The following is a 16,756-nucleotide window of genomic DNA, read 5'->3' as shown; positions in this document are numbered from 1 at the left end:
AACAATTTTAGGACTTTTATTAAACCTTGATTGGTTGGTTCAAACTATCAGTATCTAAACTTTTCAAACAATAATTTGATCTACAGAATATATATTTGTCATCAAGAGATGAACATCATTTTATAGTCAACTAGCTGCTAGGCCCCTATTAGCCTCTAGGGATTATTAAGGTGTTGGGGGAGGGGGGAATCGAACCCTCTCACAATTTTCAAGTTTTTAAGATTTATAAAAAGTAAAAAAATGGGGATGTGTGTGGGATTAAATTTTCTAGGGTTAATTCTCTTGATTACCCTTCCAAAAAAATAGTTATAAACCTTCCTTAATCCTTTATCAATCTCCCCTGTAAAAGAGAAGAATATCGGTACGGTTCAGTAGTTAGCAAGATCCTTCGCAGGCTACAGACAAAATAAGTTTACTTCTTTATATATAGGATTTTCTTATTCTTTAAGATAAATTCTTGAAATATATCCTTTAAATGTTGTATACCCTGTTTTATTTTACCTAATTAAGTATTAGTACCTTTATTGTTATTTAAGAAGATTTTAATCCGCAATTTTACAAGAATGTCATGAACATTTTAAGATTTCTCGTGTACACTTTAATCTTAACTAGAAATTTTTTGGAATATTATTTTTTCGAAAATTCTAAACATTCGCAGGCTGTAAATTGCAAGAAAAGAAAAAATGTTAAAAGGTTTCGTGATTTTTCGATAAAATTGTTATGATGAAAGGTTGCGTGATTTTAGAAAAAAATGTTTATTGTCTTTTTTTTGTGTTACCATTTTAAGTAATAGTGGTTTCATCTCACCCTTTTAGAGCTTACATTGCAGAGGTAATTGAGATGTTTTGTCTCAATTTTAGTTTTGAAAAGAAAAAGTAAAAACATTTTATTGGATATTTTTTCTAGGGCTATTTCTTCTTAATAGTGATAGTAAATTCCCTCCTAAAAAATCTTTCCAGGACCTATGAAAAGCTACTCTGTAAAGGAAAACTAAATCGGTTGAGCGGTTAGCGAAATCCCTCAGTATTCACAGACTGACTAATATCCTGTCACATTTACTACTTTATACATGAACCAGTGGCTGCTCCCCGAGCATCTAGGTGCTCTTTATTCAAAGAGGTAAGAAAGGAGTAGAAAAATAGGGAATATTACCTTTCATGGCAACGCCCCTTAAGGGGTTATTCGTCGTATTTTTAAATTGGCTTTTGATAGGTTATTTTAGGTTAGGCAAATGGCCCCGCAGGGTTAGAGCCCCCCGCAGGGGCTAGAAATAGGAGAAAAGGTACTGTGAAAAAAACGAAGAATCGCCCCTTAAGGAGTGTTGCCACGAAAGGAACTATATCCGAAAAATAGCCTAAACCAAAACTATCCAAGGGCTAAAATTCTAAAAAAAATATCCAACCTTCAACCTATGTTAAGTTTCCTTCCAAAGGAGGACTAAATCAGTTCAGTTGTTCTTTTTTACAATGAATAAAAAAGTATAAAAACACAACACTTTATTTAAGAAATTTATAATTAATTAAACTGAAAATTTGTCGGCAATCACAGTAACAGTAAATTTTTATAAAAACAACATATTTCTACAGATTTTACATTTATAAATTTTACACAGTAAATGATCATATTTTTAGTATTAAAAATAGTAGGTTTACCCAGTAAATAAAAGATTTTTTACACTTTTTTCTAAAATCTTCTTTTACTTTAAGATTGTCTATTTTTCAAATGCTCTACATTTTGTTCTAATATTTCTAGCAGCGACGCTACTCTACATTACACTTATTATAAAAAGGTCAAACATTTTTTTACCTCCCAATCCATCTAATTTGTGTTTCCTTTTGAACTTCTTAAAATTTAATTCAAATTTTTTCCTAATATCATAAAACATGAATAAAATTGCAGTTTAAACGTTATTTTTATTTTCCTCTTTTTTTATTTCGCTACTTCTGAAACAAATTCATCCTTTTAAATAATACTTTTTTCTTACTATTCACTGAAAAAATCTTAGCACCATATCATTTTGAAAAAAAATTTAACACTTAACAATTTTTGTAATTGAATGTAAATATAACAAACATTTCATAATATTAAAATACTAAAATTAATTAAAAGACACGAATGTAATAAGAATTATATATATATAACATTTAAATAATACTTTTTTTATATAAAAAAACTAATTTTACTTGATATGCTAAAACACAATTTATTTAAGTAATACATTTTTAAATATTTTTTTTTATAAAATTTTCAATTATGCTTATTATTATTATATAACTTAATGTTAAATTTTTTTCAGATATCACAATTCACAAAAGCAGTCAAATCTTTTCAATATTTTTTCTTTTATATTTTTGTAGTAGCACAATTACTCTGTAACTCACTATTACGTCTTCTGCTCCCAAGCAACAAGACAAGCGTCCGTATCGTTCATCTTGGCCAGATTAGTGGCCAGTCTTTTGATGGGGTGCCATCTATGATAACCACGCCCGCCCATTATGGTCGTTACCGTCCTAGCGCCTTCTAACTTTTGTTTAGCAGCGGCATTATTATTACCGCCGCTCACCGTTGACCCAGCCGGCTTGCGCATGCTTGAGGCGCGGGATAATCCTTCGCCGCCACCACAAGCACCATTCATTGAAATACTAGCACCGCCGACCGATTTGTGCGACATGAAAGAGGCGTTACGAGAAACACTGGGCGATGGCGCCGAGCGGTCTGACCCGTCCGAGCTCGTGTGACTTGAGGAGCGGGACTCAACAGACCAGGAGGAGAGATCTAGGGAGCGCGGCCGAGCTAGTTTCATGGTCATACGGCGATCCAGCGTTGATACGCGGTAGGGAATAGTGTTTAGCTCAGGGTCGGATTTGTGGCAGCTTGCAAGGGCGCCAGGTTGACCACCGCAAGTGGTGGATTGTCCGCAGTAACCAGTTTCACTGTCATAATCGGCGACATTCAGCAAATCGCCATATAATCCATAGACCGAATCACCGGCGCCACATTCGGCGGTGGCCGCCGACAAACTGAAACCACGCGGCAACGTTTTGCTGAACCGTCGACTGTTTGTACTATGGCCTGGCGGAGTATTTGCCGCGCTATTGTTGCCGCTGTGATCAAGCGCGGAATATTCTGAGGATTTGCGGTAGGTGACAGGTTCGTGTGTATGATGATGATGGTTGTGCGGGTGCGGATGGTGTGGCGGAAGTCCCGCGGGGTGTGCATGCGAGTGCGGCGATGTGTGGTTGGTTGCGGTAACTGCCTGGCGCAGGGAGGAAGAACTACTCCGCGGGGAACTATAACGGCCAGCTAGAGGTGTCTGAAAATAAAGCAAATTTAGTAAGGCAGAAAAGACATAGAAGCCTTAAAAATAAAGAAGAAATTCCGCGGATATTAAAATTGAAACCAGTATTTCAAGCACTGAGGAACCAAAGACCCCGGATAAAAAAATGGTTTTAATTTTATGATTTTCATTTAATATTCGGGAAAAATTGTGTGTAATACGATGCTATACATGATTCCTCAGTATGGATAAGAAATAGTTGTAATCCAGCGGATATTACTCGGTTTCGAAGCCATACTGTAATAAAAATTAAGATAGTTTTTTTTTACCTTTTCTAAATGTTCAACTCTTAAAGATGATTGTTTTGATGGCTCTTCTTCAATTGTAATCTGAAAAAGGAATAACATCAATTAAGTAAATATTTTATTTTTGCTATGATTTGATTGTCTAGAAAACAGATCTATAGTATAGATGTATTTACAGACAACTACCTCCCTTCATTTTTCAAAGACCTCTTTCGTCTGCTTCTAAATAATTTTCTGCTACTTAGCTGTGATAATTTAAGCGATACCATTGGTAGATTTTCAATTACCCAATAGAAAGGTTGCACAAGACGATTGCGATGGGGAGATACAGTTATTTAACCCTTTCTTTCTCTAGTGTTTTACTCTAATGTCTAGAAAAATCTTTCTCGTATTCATTCGAATCCGGTGGATAGAAACCGGTTCTCATCCGTACGAAAAAACTATGTCTATCATCGTATTATATCCAGCTTTCTACGAATATAAAAATGTACAATCATAAGATTAAAACCAGTTTTATAATTGTACATTCCATATCCGCGGAAAGCCGTTTATAATACGATACGAGAAATAACTATTAAATCGGCTAATAGATTTTATTTTCGTGTCTCCAGTAAGATCTCCAAACCGATTTAACCTTTTGATTCACATTGTCCGGAAATATAGGCCCTGGCTAATTTATAGCTTAATCTTATGTTAGAGAAAAGTTATAATATTCATCAATTGTAATGGACAAATATTGATTGTGACTCTTTAGGAGACCCTTGGCACAGTTGAGAGCTTGACACTGAAACCATGGAGTAATGATTTGAAGATAAGGCATGTGGTTTTAACCAACTTGTGTGTGTAGGCACACTGCCTTCGAGATTACTAAGATGAATAAAAGGGGCGAAGATTCAAGATAAGGGGCGAAGCTAGTTGAGAGACTGATGTACGTTGAGACCATGGAGAAAAGATATGAAGATAAGGCATATGGTTTTTTACCAACTTGTGTGTGTAGGCACACTGTCTTCGAGAAAGGATTAAGAGGAGAACTTGTGAAAGTGTAAGACAGAAAAATCCCAATATACAGCCTACAGAATGCCTTCAATCTACTCCACATAGCCACCCAAAATAGTTCAAATATACATTTTTATTTGTTAAATCTACAACTTCTCTTTACTAGTTCCTCTTTGAAGGATTGTCTACATTTTATTCCTTAAACCTTTACTTCTCTTTACTAGTTCATCTATGAAAAATTGTCCTGAAATTAAGCCGTAAAATAACAGTTTGGCAAATGAACTTTTTATGTAATTGTAAATAGGATATATTGTAAAAAATGCACTTAAACTCAAAAGGAAAAAGCAAAGCAAATTAAATTCTTTTTATATTTTTCAGAAAGTAAAGTAAATGAATCAATAAGTAATATTTAATTATAAGGGTGGCCATAATAGGTAAATCATTTTATATTATTAATTTTGTAATCACCTTGAGGTAAATTTAGTTATCGAAATTAGTATCAAATGCTATACTAAAGTCAAACTACATTGTATCGAAATGAACATTAAATGCTATACTAAACTCAAACTACAGTTTATCCAAACGAGTATCAAAAGCTACACTAAAGTCAAACCTACATTTTATCGAACGAGTATCAAATGCTATTATAAAGTCAAACCTACATTAAAATAAGAACTCATATGAATTAAATCAAAGGTTATTCTAAAGTCTAACCTACATTAAAGTGAAATCATTGGAATATTGAGCTTAAATTTACTTAACCTTAAATTATAAACCCAGCCACTAGATGTAGCTTTAAATAATGCTATTTCTTTTTAGGTGGTTGTTCAAATCAGTAGCTGAGATCCTGTATGGACTAAAAAGACCCCTAAAGCCGGAAAGACCCCTAAAACCAGTAAGACCCCAGCTGACATTCAAGCCTAGTAGCGGAAAACAAGCTCTGTTTAAGCGGACAACAAGCTGAAGTGTGCCCTGCCTGTAAAGGGGCAGCTTAACACACTATAAAAAAGGTATAGAATATTATACTCTTTTCTATTACCAAGGCCTTTATTTGTTTCAAAGATTTAATTAAATATTCAACAATGATATTTGGAATCTACTTACAATAAAGAAGTTTAACTTGAATGACTCTTACAATTGTTTTCTTTGTAGGAGATACAACAAGATCAGCTAAATTAAAACCTATTGAGACCAACAACAAAATTACTCAAAAGATCATTAACAAGGAACCTTCACCAACCCAAACAACGCCACTTGGGGATATTGATCTGTACTACTCAAACCTGGAATCAAATCTAAATCTGATGGAGCCATGTAAGTAAATTTTGCTCATATTCCTAAATAGACAATTACAACAGACATTAGTGAATTCTTTGTTGATTACAATAAAGTGTAGCATCTCAAAACATATAGTTAATTTTAACCCTGCCTTTACTATTGTATTTTAGCTTTTATTTCTTTTATTTCCTTTTTTATTATTTTATTTTCTTTTATAATTGCAACTTGGTCACCCTCTAGTAAATTGTACATAACCTACAACTAATATTATCTTTTTTATTGTAGGTTATTTGTAACCGGATTACCGTGTGTATAAAACTGCTCTCATATTTCCAGACTACAAACATAAAGAAGCTGATAAAAATAAAATGATCAGCCCACAGTAAAGGATAAAATCAACCAGACCTAGTGTACGGACCCCACAAAAGCCAAGGTGAGCCGTCCGCTACATCAATAATGGCTGCTAGAGGCATTGAGAGAGGTCGACCACCCTTTTTTAAAGCGGTTAGCGAGATCTTAAGCTCCAGACAGACAGACACAAATCTCATCACTTTTGTTGAACTTTTAATATCTTTGAAATGATAAATTTTTATGGTAATTTCCTAATGTCATATTTTTAGAATGCGCCTGACATACTTGATTATCCAGTGTGAATAAATCCTACCTGACTAGCTGTGCTCATTCTGTACACTTTCTTCTGTACGTTCTGTACGTGTTCCTCTGACTGTACGCTATGGTTGATGGTTAGGAAAGTACGGATGGGACCATACAGGCCGTGGTACGAGACACTCAGAGATCTAAAACAAATTGTAACTAAATTTTTGAGTTTAAAACCTTCAAAAATCCAAGTTTATTAATTTCATTAGATGGCAAGCTAATTTAATCTATTTCTTTTTGTTCCTTTAAATGAATATTATTTTTATATAAAAATTATTTATGATGGAAATTTAGTTTAGGTTAAGTTAGATATTTGTTATATTTTTGCTTTGGTCTTAATTTTTAAAAAGTAAAATTGCTTAGACTAGCCAGTGCAGAATTAGCTTAGCTACTTACTTTGAACAGATAGGCAATCCCCCCAACCTAGGCAGGGGCACTGTCACCGCCAACCCAACGTTGGTCCCAATCCACAGCAATCCCGCCGCTGGTGATGCGCTCATAGCTGTCACCACAATGCTCCGTTTGACCGCTGCAGTCGCCACGTTGCCGTCGCTGGCCTTGCGGTGGCCCATGACCATGTCGACGCACGGCGTCAGGTCGATGTTCTCAATGTGGGTCAGCGTTTCAGTGTGGTACAGCGAGACAAAGCTGCAGCCGCTCAACGCCACCCACAGCCCAACACCGGCGGTGGCTGTGTGTGTAATTTTGGCGTCGGCGGATATTATGGCGGATGTGTCGCAGCTGCCAGCTGCTGTAGATGTTTGATTTGATTCTTCGTTGCCTGAAAAATTTAATGGTTTTTTATTATCTTGTTAAAAAAAGTAGCGGATTAATAAGTAGAGCCTTGCTTTTCAAACTACACATATTTTGGGTATGTATGCCTAGCCAACCCCCCCCCCTGCTTAAAAAATAATTACAAAATATACTACCAAGTTGAATCTCTTAATGTGCCAATAAAAATGACGTCATGCAATACAAATGACCAATGATAGGCCTATACACAGGCTAAATTCTTAACGGCAGGCTAGTATGCATTTTAATTGACCAATTGCAGGCCAGAATGACGTAAATTTTATATAGGCACTTTAAAAAGACACTATATCAGACATATATGCTTAAAAATGCTTAAGAACTAATTGTCTCTTATCATATTTTACTATTTATTAATTAGAATAAATGTAATGTCCTTTTTTACAAAGAAACATTAAAACATAAAAATAAATAATCAATACCTGACTTACCAGAACTAGGAGTTGTTGTACTGTTAATATTAATATTCCGCTCCAAGTCCAGAGTCACAGGATCAACAACTGCGATACGGCGGCCGCTGGTCGCAAAAACTGAGCCGCCGCCGGCTGTCAGTGCTATAGAACTGACGGCCTCGCTGCCAATAAACAGGACGCTTGGAGAAATGGTGTCCCACAAACCTCCTAATCCTGAAAAAAAAGTTAAAAATGTACAAAAAGTTATCTTTTTATAATTTTTAAAAGAACTTTTGTGACTTCTTTATACATTTTGTGACCTATATAAATATTCTACAATATGAAATATTAATAGATTTTTTATTAACCAGAAACGCAACAACCAAAGTGCAAATCCCATAGAGGCTAAGGACAAAGTTCACTATTTAATAGAATGCCCAATTTGCAGGAAGGAGGGGACATTATTACACAAGTCCCCAAAGTTTGTAATAACGTTTTCTTATTTGTTGGCTTGATAACTTTGGGGAGCTTAATGGTATTTTGATAGGTTGGGTCAATAAGATGAGTGTTCAAACATTTCAACCACTATTTAAATATACCAAAGAGTTAATTTTGTGTATCAACATTGGGCATGAACATCAATTTATCAGCAATTGTCTTATGCCTTTAGATCCCTGCCATTTAGAAAGATGTAAAAAAACAAGCCTCAAAATAATCACCAAACCTCTTCATAAAAAAACTTTTATACTATTACCGTAATTGCAAGCTAGCAATTTTGAAAAAGTACACCAAGTTATGTTTATTTTTGAATGATAGGCATAAAATTTAATTAAAATATCATAAAGTACATATAATTTTAAAATTAAAATAAGTAAGAAAATTTCATGTTGATATTTCTTGCAGATGGGTAACTTACCCACAGAAATAGCCTGACCTAAACTAGTATAAAGATTCGAAGACTTTACCTTAAAATGTAAAGAATAGTTATCTATGGCATCGTATTACAGACAACTTTCCGTGGATATTCAGATTAAAAATTATAAGATTTCAACCTCGGGGCTAACAAAACTGGTATTAATTTTATATTATAATTTGCATTGGAAACCGTCTGCTTCGATGCCATATTAGAAATTATTTTACCTCGTCTATAGATATTGATGGTTCCATTGGCTAGCCCCACCCACACTGTTGCATTGCTGTACATCATCACCTAAATATTATATATTAGCATCCGTGGATAATATGGTTCCATTGGCTAGCACCACCCACACTGTTGCATTGCTGTACATCATCACCTAAATATTATATATTAGCATCCGTGGATAATATGGTTCCATTGGCTAGCCCCATCCACACTGTTGCATTGCTGTACATCATCACCTAAATTTAATTCATTAACAACCTCCATCATGTGTTTACATCAATCCTTATATAAAAGTAAGAGGACCTCTGTCTGTGTTGTGTATGTGTGTGTCTGTCCCTTTTACCATAGGATCTTGCTAACCGCTGAACCGATATGGTTCTCCTTTACAATAAAGCTTCTCATAGGTCCTGTGAAAAGTTATAATTATTTTGGGGGAGGGTCCCAATACCATCACCCTCCTTGAGAATCGCCCCTAGAAAAAAATCCCTTTTTTATATTTTCTTTCACGTCAAGTGCCTCTAGGGGCGTAACCACTAGTGGATTATAAAATAAACACAGAGAAGCGGAATTGATTAAATAAATTATGATTGGATAAAAACGCTCTAATCATTCGTATTTTCATCAAAAAGATGAAAGGTAAGTTTTAAAACAGTACCTACTCCAAAATATTTAACACTTCCCCAATAAAAAAAATTCCCCATGTGTGAAGCTACCTTCAAATACTTGTCAGATGAATAAATTAATTAAATATATCTTTTATTTATCTATCCATTTTTCCCTGAATAATAAAGCAATCACCTTGGGTTCACTGGTTAATATAATTGTGTCCAGCTCCTTCCCTTTCTCTGGGTCATGTGCCATGTAGATGGTTATACACTTGTCTGTTCCTGCCACCCAAACCTGCAAAATTAACATGATTAATAATTATTCAATCTTTCTAAATAAACAAGGATGACAACGTCCATAAAAGCGAAGCACTGAAACGGTAGGACAAACGGACATGAACACTTATATAGTGTCAGAACTGAATAATCAGAATATAAATGTATAAGAGTCGAAGCAAAATTGTAAGTTAATTTGTTGAAAAACTGCTTTATACAGGATAATGTTTATGGACATACTTACATATTTTGGTAATGATTATAGAGTTGCTACGCTTTCTAAATCGTACCTAACTACTAAAGGAATCACCATGCAAAATTTGAAATCGATAGGACAATTCTAACATGCCTAAATTAACGAATAAAAGCTATCTATCTCGGACGGACGGACGTACGGACGGACGGACTGACCCTAATTATAGAAAAGCTTCGCTTTTAAAAATATGAATAATACTAGCGGCTGCGCTCCTAGAATTAAGGAGTTATATATTCGAAGGAGTAAGGAAAGTAGAAAAATAGAAATAAGACCTAAATAGCCTAAAACAATTCAAGGACCTTTAAGAAGCTACCATAAAGTTATAGAAATCATAATTTACAAACAAAAAACTTACTGCTTTATGTAGTAGGATTACTCTAAACTTAATTTAGTATAAAAACCAAATTTGCTTAAGCTTTAAAAATAAATAAAGTAAAACGATTGTTTGACACTTTTCCGTGCCAGCCACCCAAATTTTAATTGTAAATGTGTGTTTGTTTAGGCCTTAAATTATCTAGGAAGTCACATATTTGTCTCTCAGAGCTGTGCAAGTTAAAAAAAAGGATGTTTATCTTGAATATAATATTAATGAAACGAAAAGCTTTTTGAGACTCAAGCTAATATTTTTTATACAAAGCAAATCTTCAAATAAATTTTCCATTTTCTGTACATAAAGGCAAAATAGTTCAGTTTTACTGAAAGCAAAGTTCTTGCCAAAGAATAATTTAAGGTGGATTTATAAATAGAAATAAAACTATTTCACTAAAAAATATTTTCTTTCTTTAATATTTTGTAAAAATTGGAGTTGCATGCATTTCAGTTATGAAAGAGTGCGTTCATTTATCAGAATTGTCAGCTATTGGTTTTTATCAGGTCTCGGCAGCCGCGCGTAAGCCGCGATTAAGCCTAAAATTTTCACCCATTTCGATACTTTAAATTTTTTTTGAAAAGAGGGATGGCTTTATTTGGGACAGGTTTAGACTTCCAGCTGACTTTAAAATTGTTAACGGTTGATTTTCCTGAGGCGGCTGAGGCACGGCTGCCGATCTCTGATTTTATAAGCATCTCAGTTGGAGACAACAAAAATTGTTTCTTTCATTAAAAATGAAAGCACAAACAGTGAAATGGCAAATGAAGATAATTATTATGTATCCAAAATTTCTTTTGTCAAAAATAATCGTAAAAAAACAAAATGTGTTTTTATATGCATTGTATTGTACATTTGTATGCAATACAATATTATTAATATAAGCATTTAATTTGTTATTTTCAAATTTCATGAAAAGTTATTTCCAACTACCCGACTTGATTACGTAATGATATTGCCAATAAAGTATTTTAAAATTTCTAGAAAACAATATCTATCTAACTAAAATTTATATAAGCTAATATCAAATTTATATGATTTCTGGGAGGAAATGGACATTGGACTGTTGTTTATAACACTTGTCCCAAAGGCTGTAAAATAAAGTTTTCTTATTCATTGGCTTTTGAACTTTGTTTGGTTGGTTCATAAAGTGTCCAAACGTTTCAACAACTTATTGTAATCTAAAAAAGGGGCAATTCCGGGCATCATCATTGGGAATTACAATTGTCTTATCCCTTTAGATCCCTGCAATGATTTAGTAAATGATCCCTATTTTGTATCCGTGGTCAACTGTGTATAAAACAATATATGATGGCCAATTATGAATTATATTATCCTTGTTAATATTGCATAAACAATTTGTGTTCTAAATATTGCCTGATAAAATTCAGGGATGAAGGGAACAGTGATAGAGAAATAAATTTAAAACATTCCTCCCTCCTCTCATTATATTTACAAGCTATTAGAAATTTTCCGAAGGAATGGCTCTGAAGGCTAAGGCAGACAGGTCCAGGTTGGAAGTGTCTTTGAATTTGCCTAGTGTTGGTATTGGTTCTTTGCAAGTATAATATGGATGTTTTCATCCTTGTTAAAATATCATATATTTAATATTAATCAAATTGTGTTTATTCCTGATTTATGTCCTAAATTTGCTTTATTCAATATTTTTAAAGGTAATATCTTTTATGTTTTGATTGAACCTGTGATAATCCATTAAGTTTCACTCTTTTACTCCTATTTAGCATTTCATATTTTTTCTTTTAAATTATATAAGTTCTATACCGAATTAGGTAAAAAACTTTTGTTATTTTTATTGAATTTTGATTATTGATTTCCCAACCAGAACTGTTGAAACGTTTAAACCAATAATCTACAGAAGCAAGGATTAAACAGAAGGCATAATTTTGTTGATCATCATTGGAGATGTACATAAATTTTTTATTCATTGACTCAAAATGTAATGCAACAGACAACAAACCATTTGTTTAGATTTCATAGCCTTGTACGTGATTGGTAAAGCCTGCTTCTTAGCTAAGGCATTCCCACTACTTATTCTACTAAGTATAGTTAAAAGTTTTTATGTTACTAACCCCCCCCACTTAACCATAACTAAAAGACGCTGTTTCGGAACGCATTGCCTAGCCGTTCTCGAAATCTTATCTCGAAGCCCTCCGAATGACCAACATAGTGAAGTTTACGAATGTGTATTTATTACCATGAAAACAGTAAGTCTAAAACAAAAATATAAGAATTAATTACATAAAATTAATGGTTATTATTTTTGTAACATCAAGGTTGCGTGATTTCAATTTAATAAAAAATATAAATTTTCTAAAAAACTTTAAATTGGCACGAAACATATTAAATCGCATCAGAAATTGATAATTTTAGAATCAAATGATCAATAAAATAAAGGAAAATATTCGTATGTCAAAACTTAGCAGTTAAATGGTCTATTTGTTGAAAAATTAATGATTTAAATTTCTTCATAAAATTGTACCATTCTACGCTTATTTTCAAGAATTAAAGATAAATTCTTACCACATATGATGTCAAACTAAGCAGGAAGGCTTATTTGAGATCTTCCACGGATTAGAGCGCATGTATATTCAACCAATACATTATTTTCATTCACGTAGCTCCTCACATGGGAATCATCAAAGGAAAAGTGCGCGTCTTTTTTGTTTGTTTACAAGCCACGCGCGGAGATAGTTAGGAATGCCGCGTAACACACTCATTCTCTGGTGTAAGGAAAAGGGAATTAATGGGTTCGAACTTGCCAGGGAATACAAGAAATACATACCGACACAGACGCAATAAATTTATGTAACTATAACTAAAGTAAACTTTAACATTATTTTTGCTCAATTTTTTATGCCATTTCATGACGTTAATTGTTAATCGTTGCACAATTAGAGTATTTTTTGAAGTGAAACTTTTATATAATATTTTGTACGTCATAATCCAGGGTATTGCAACATTAAATAGGAAGATAAGCAAATAAATAAATGTTATTCTAAAAAAACTGTAAATCCTTTATTGGTAGTACCCTTCCCCAAAATAGTTAAAAACCTTCTCAGGACCTATGAGAAACGCTACTGTAACGGAGAACAACATCCTTCAGTACAGACTCAAAGACATCCTATTACCTTTTGGTTACATGTACGTTATTTTTAAAAGAAAAAAATCCCCCAAGAAAATATCAATAGAAAATAAAATTATGTTCCAAAGAAATTATGAATCAAAAATTCAATTATTTAGTTCTTGAGAAGATTTAAATATTGAAATAGAACACTTTGCTTAATTAAATTTCTTTTTAATTCAAAGAATTAGACCAGGTAGGGAGGGGACATTGGGCTGTTTAATACACTTATCTCCAAAGTTTTATAATAACGTATTCTTATTTGTTGGCTCAACAACTTTCGTGTGTGTTCAAACGTCCAAACACTAATTGTAATTTACAGAAGGGGCAAATTTATTGCATCATCATTGGAGATAGATAGATAGTTTACATGATCCGCCCGCCTGTCATCCTGGTACTGTGCCGCCAGACCTGGAGCACGTGGTACATAGATAGATAAATAATTTACCTGATCTGCCCGTCTGTCATACTGGTACTGTGCCGCCAGACCTGGAGCACGTGGTACATAGATATATTAGTTTACCTGATCTGCCCGCCTGTCATCCTAGTACTGGGCCGCTAGACCTGGAGCACGTGGTACATAGATAGATAAATAATTTACCTGATCTGCCCGTCTGTCATACTGGTACTGTGCCGCCAGACCTGGAGCTTGTGGCACATAGATATATAGATAAATAGATAGATTACCTGATCTGCCCGCCTGTCATCCTGGTACTGTGCCGCCAGTCCTGGAGCACGTGGCACATAAACCAGGCTGTTTATACTGCAACCATGTCTTATACAACCTAAACAAAAAGATTATTTGTTATATTTTTATAATATTGTACATATGGATATACATATAATAGTTGCAGAGATTATAAGCTAAACAATTTTTTTTTGGGGGGGGGGGGATAGTCGACCCCTACTATATTAATTTTAGTTTTAAAAAGAAAAAAAAAAATTTTTTTTGGGGGGGGTTATTTTAATTTTTGGAGGGGTTGTGGGTGTCCCACCTCCCAAGAAAATAGTTATAAACCTTCCCGGGACCTATGAGAAGCTACACTGTAAAGGAGAACCATATTGGTTCGGCAGTTAACAAGATCCTTCGGTACTGACAAACAGACAGACAGAGATCCTGTTACTTTTATTTAAATATTGTACTATCCCTACATCCCTGAGAAAAAAACTGACCTCTTTCTCTGATCCAAACTTGTTGGCTGCGCTGTGTTTGGTAAACTCTGATTATGGCTGAGCTCGGCTCCTTTGTCTTCGTGCTTTTCTTGGTATTTCCCTGAACCACAAATACAAGATTATAACAGTTATTACAGTTCAGAGGGGACAAAGGCCTAGGCTAACAAAAATGGTATTAATTTGGTTATTTTTATTTTAATATTCGTGGAAAATTAAAATACGAGGCTAATCAAGCAGATATTAATCGGCTTTGAAGACATGTTGGAATTAATGTAATTTTCTTCAAAATCATTTCCCTAATCAAAAAGTAAAAAATCATTTAAAACATTTTACATCTTTACGCCAGTCGAAATTCAAAATTCTTTATAAAATTATAAACTTTATGTTTTTCAACAATTACAGCCTCATATTGTATACTAAAATGAAGAAAAATCATGCATTTTGACTTAATAATGATAATTTGAACAGACCTAAAATTTCTAGTAAAAAAGTTTTTTGGATGTACAAATTTTTGTTGACAAATGTCGTAACAAGTTTCAAATCAGTAGGACACTTCAATCAAGTATTTGCCTGTGGTGTGTTCTGGACCTCCATGCACACTGTCCACAGGTAGGTCTCGGGTTTCAGGGTTCTAGTCGGGGTCTGAACCATTACTGTGTAACTCACACCACACACTACTTCACTCTGAAATAGATAGATTGATGGATAATTAGATAGATTGATGGATTATCAGATAGATTGATGGATTAACAGATAGATTGATGGATTAAAAGATAGGTTGATGGATTAGTAGATAGATTGATCGATTAACAGATAGATTAATGGATTAACAGATAGATAGAGGGATTAAGAGATAGATTGATGAATCAACAGATAGATTGATGGATGAATAGATAGATTAATGGAAGAATAGATAGATTGATGGATAAATAGATAGGTGATGAATGAATAATAATATATAGATTAATGGATGAATAAATAGATTAATAATAAATGAATTGGTGGATGAATAGATATGTTGAATCGTTGATATATAAATAGATAGATTGATGGATGAATCGATAGATTAATCTAAAAATAGATAGATTGATGCATAGATGGATTTAGAAGAATAACAAGAATAATTCATCTTTGCCTTTTCTTCCCACTTTTCTATCACATCCAAATTATGTAAAGTCATGACAAAATCTATCCAAATTCTTAACAAATTCATCAAACATTTTTTACTATATAGCATGTTTACCATACTTGATGTAAATAAGCTAACATAAAAACCATAAACACATATGAGAGAAAGCAACAAAAAAAGTAAAATCCCGTATTTACTCAAAACAGCCAATTTTTGTCAAAAATCCGCAGAAATAATTTTCTTCATTTTCTTATTGTAACAGTTAATTAAAGATACATTAAAGAATAGTTATTTACCACATTGTATAATAGACAGCTTTACGCGGATATTAAAATAAAAAATCAAAACTGGAATTAATTTTACGATTTAAAAAAAAAATATTCTATAATACGATGCTATATATGATTTTTTAGAATGGCTGAGAACCAGTTTTAATTATTTATGTCGTTCTGATAGCCATTGACATATATTGATAATTTGAACAGGTTTTTTAGCGCATTTGACAGAACTCACGTAAAGGATCGACAAAAAGGTGTGAAATACCAACCCCTATTATTTCCCAGTATTTTCCTAAACTTTTTGTTAGTAAACAATAACCATTTATGCTAATATCAACACATTACATATTTATCTATCTATCTATCTATCTACACACCTATTAACTATCTATCTATACATATTTCTGTATGTATGATTGTTTTTCTGTCTGTAAATCCAACTATGAATCTATCTATCCATTTATCAATCTTATTTGTTTGTCAGTCTATCCATCTATCTATAAATCTAAATTAAAATCTAGCTATTTGTCTGTCTGAATTGCTTTCTGTATATTTGTTTGTCTGTCTATAAATCTGAATCTATAGATCAATATCTAAATTTAAATCAATCTATCCATAAATATAAATTCAAATTTATCGATCTACATATCTAAGTAAAATGTATCTCATCA

At 33.3% G+C, this 16,756-nt stretch overlaps 1 protein-coding gene across 3 annotated transcripts in view; it reads right to left on the bottom strand.

Annotated features, from left to right (window-relative positions):
- Nucleotides 1–1,481: 1,481 nt before the first annotated feature.
- LOC145329029 (rho guanine nucleotide exchange factor 10-like) overlaps nucleotides 1,482–16,756 on the bottom strand; it is a 72,642-nt gene continuing 57,367 nt past the window's right edge. For 2 of the 3 annotated variants that reach the window (XM_080173032.1, XM_080173035.1), the window contains 10 exons: nucleotides 15,249–15,362; nucleotides 14,679–14,778; nucleotides 14,193–14,290; nucleotides 9,658–9,759; nucleotides 8,856–8,925; nucleotides 7,746–7,949; nucleotides 6,910–7,294; nucleotides 6,521–6,653; nucleotides 3,607–3,666; nucleotides 1,482–3,313 (listed from right to left, as the gene is read on the bottom strand). In XM_080173032.1, coding sequence (XP_080029158.1) covers nucleotides 2,384–3,313; nucleotides 3,607–3,666; nucleotides 6,521–6,653; nucleotides 6,910–7,294; nucleotides 7,746–7,949; nucleotides 8,856–8,925; nucleotides 9,658–9,759; nucleotides 14,193–14,290; nucleotides 14,679–14,778; nucleotides 15,249–15,362 — 2,196 coding nt within the window. In that variant the 3' untranslated portion in view covers nucleotides 1,482–2,383. The remainder of the gene's footprint in view (nucleotides 3,314–3,606; nucleotides 3,667–6,520; nucleotides 6,654–6,909; nucleotides 7,295–7,745; nucleotides 7,950–8,855; nucleotides 8,926–9,657; nucleotides 9,760–14,192; nucleotides 14,291–14,678; nucleotides 14,779–15,248; nucleotides 15,363–16,756) is intronic. The other variant, XM_080173033.1, reaches the window with a different exon arrangement.

Source organism: Acartia tonsa, chromosome 9 (assembly GCF_053477335.1).
Source record: "Acartia tonsa isolate MP-2025a chromosome 9, ASM5347733v1, whole genome shotgun sequence".
In the NCBI taxonomy this organism is placed as follows: domain Eukaryota; kingdom Metazoa; phylum Arthropoda; class Copepoda; order Calanoida; family Acartiidae; genus Acartia; species Acartia tonsa.
This window is presented reverse-complemented; position numbering and strand designations above follow the sequence as displayed.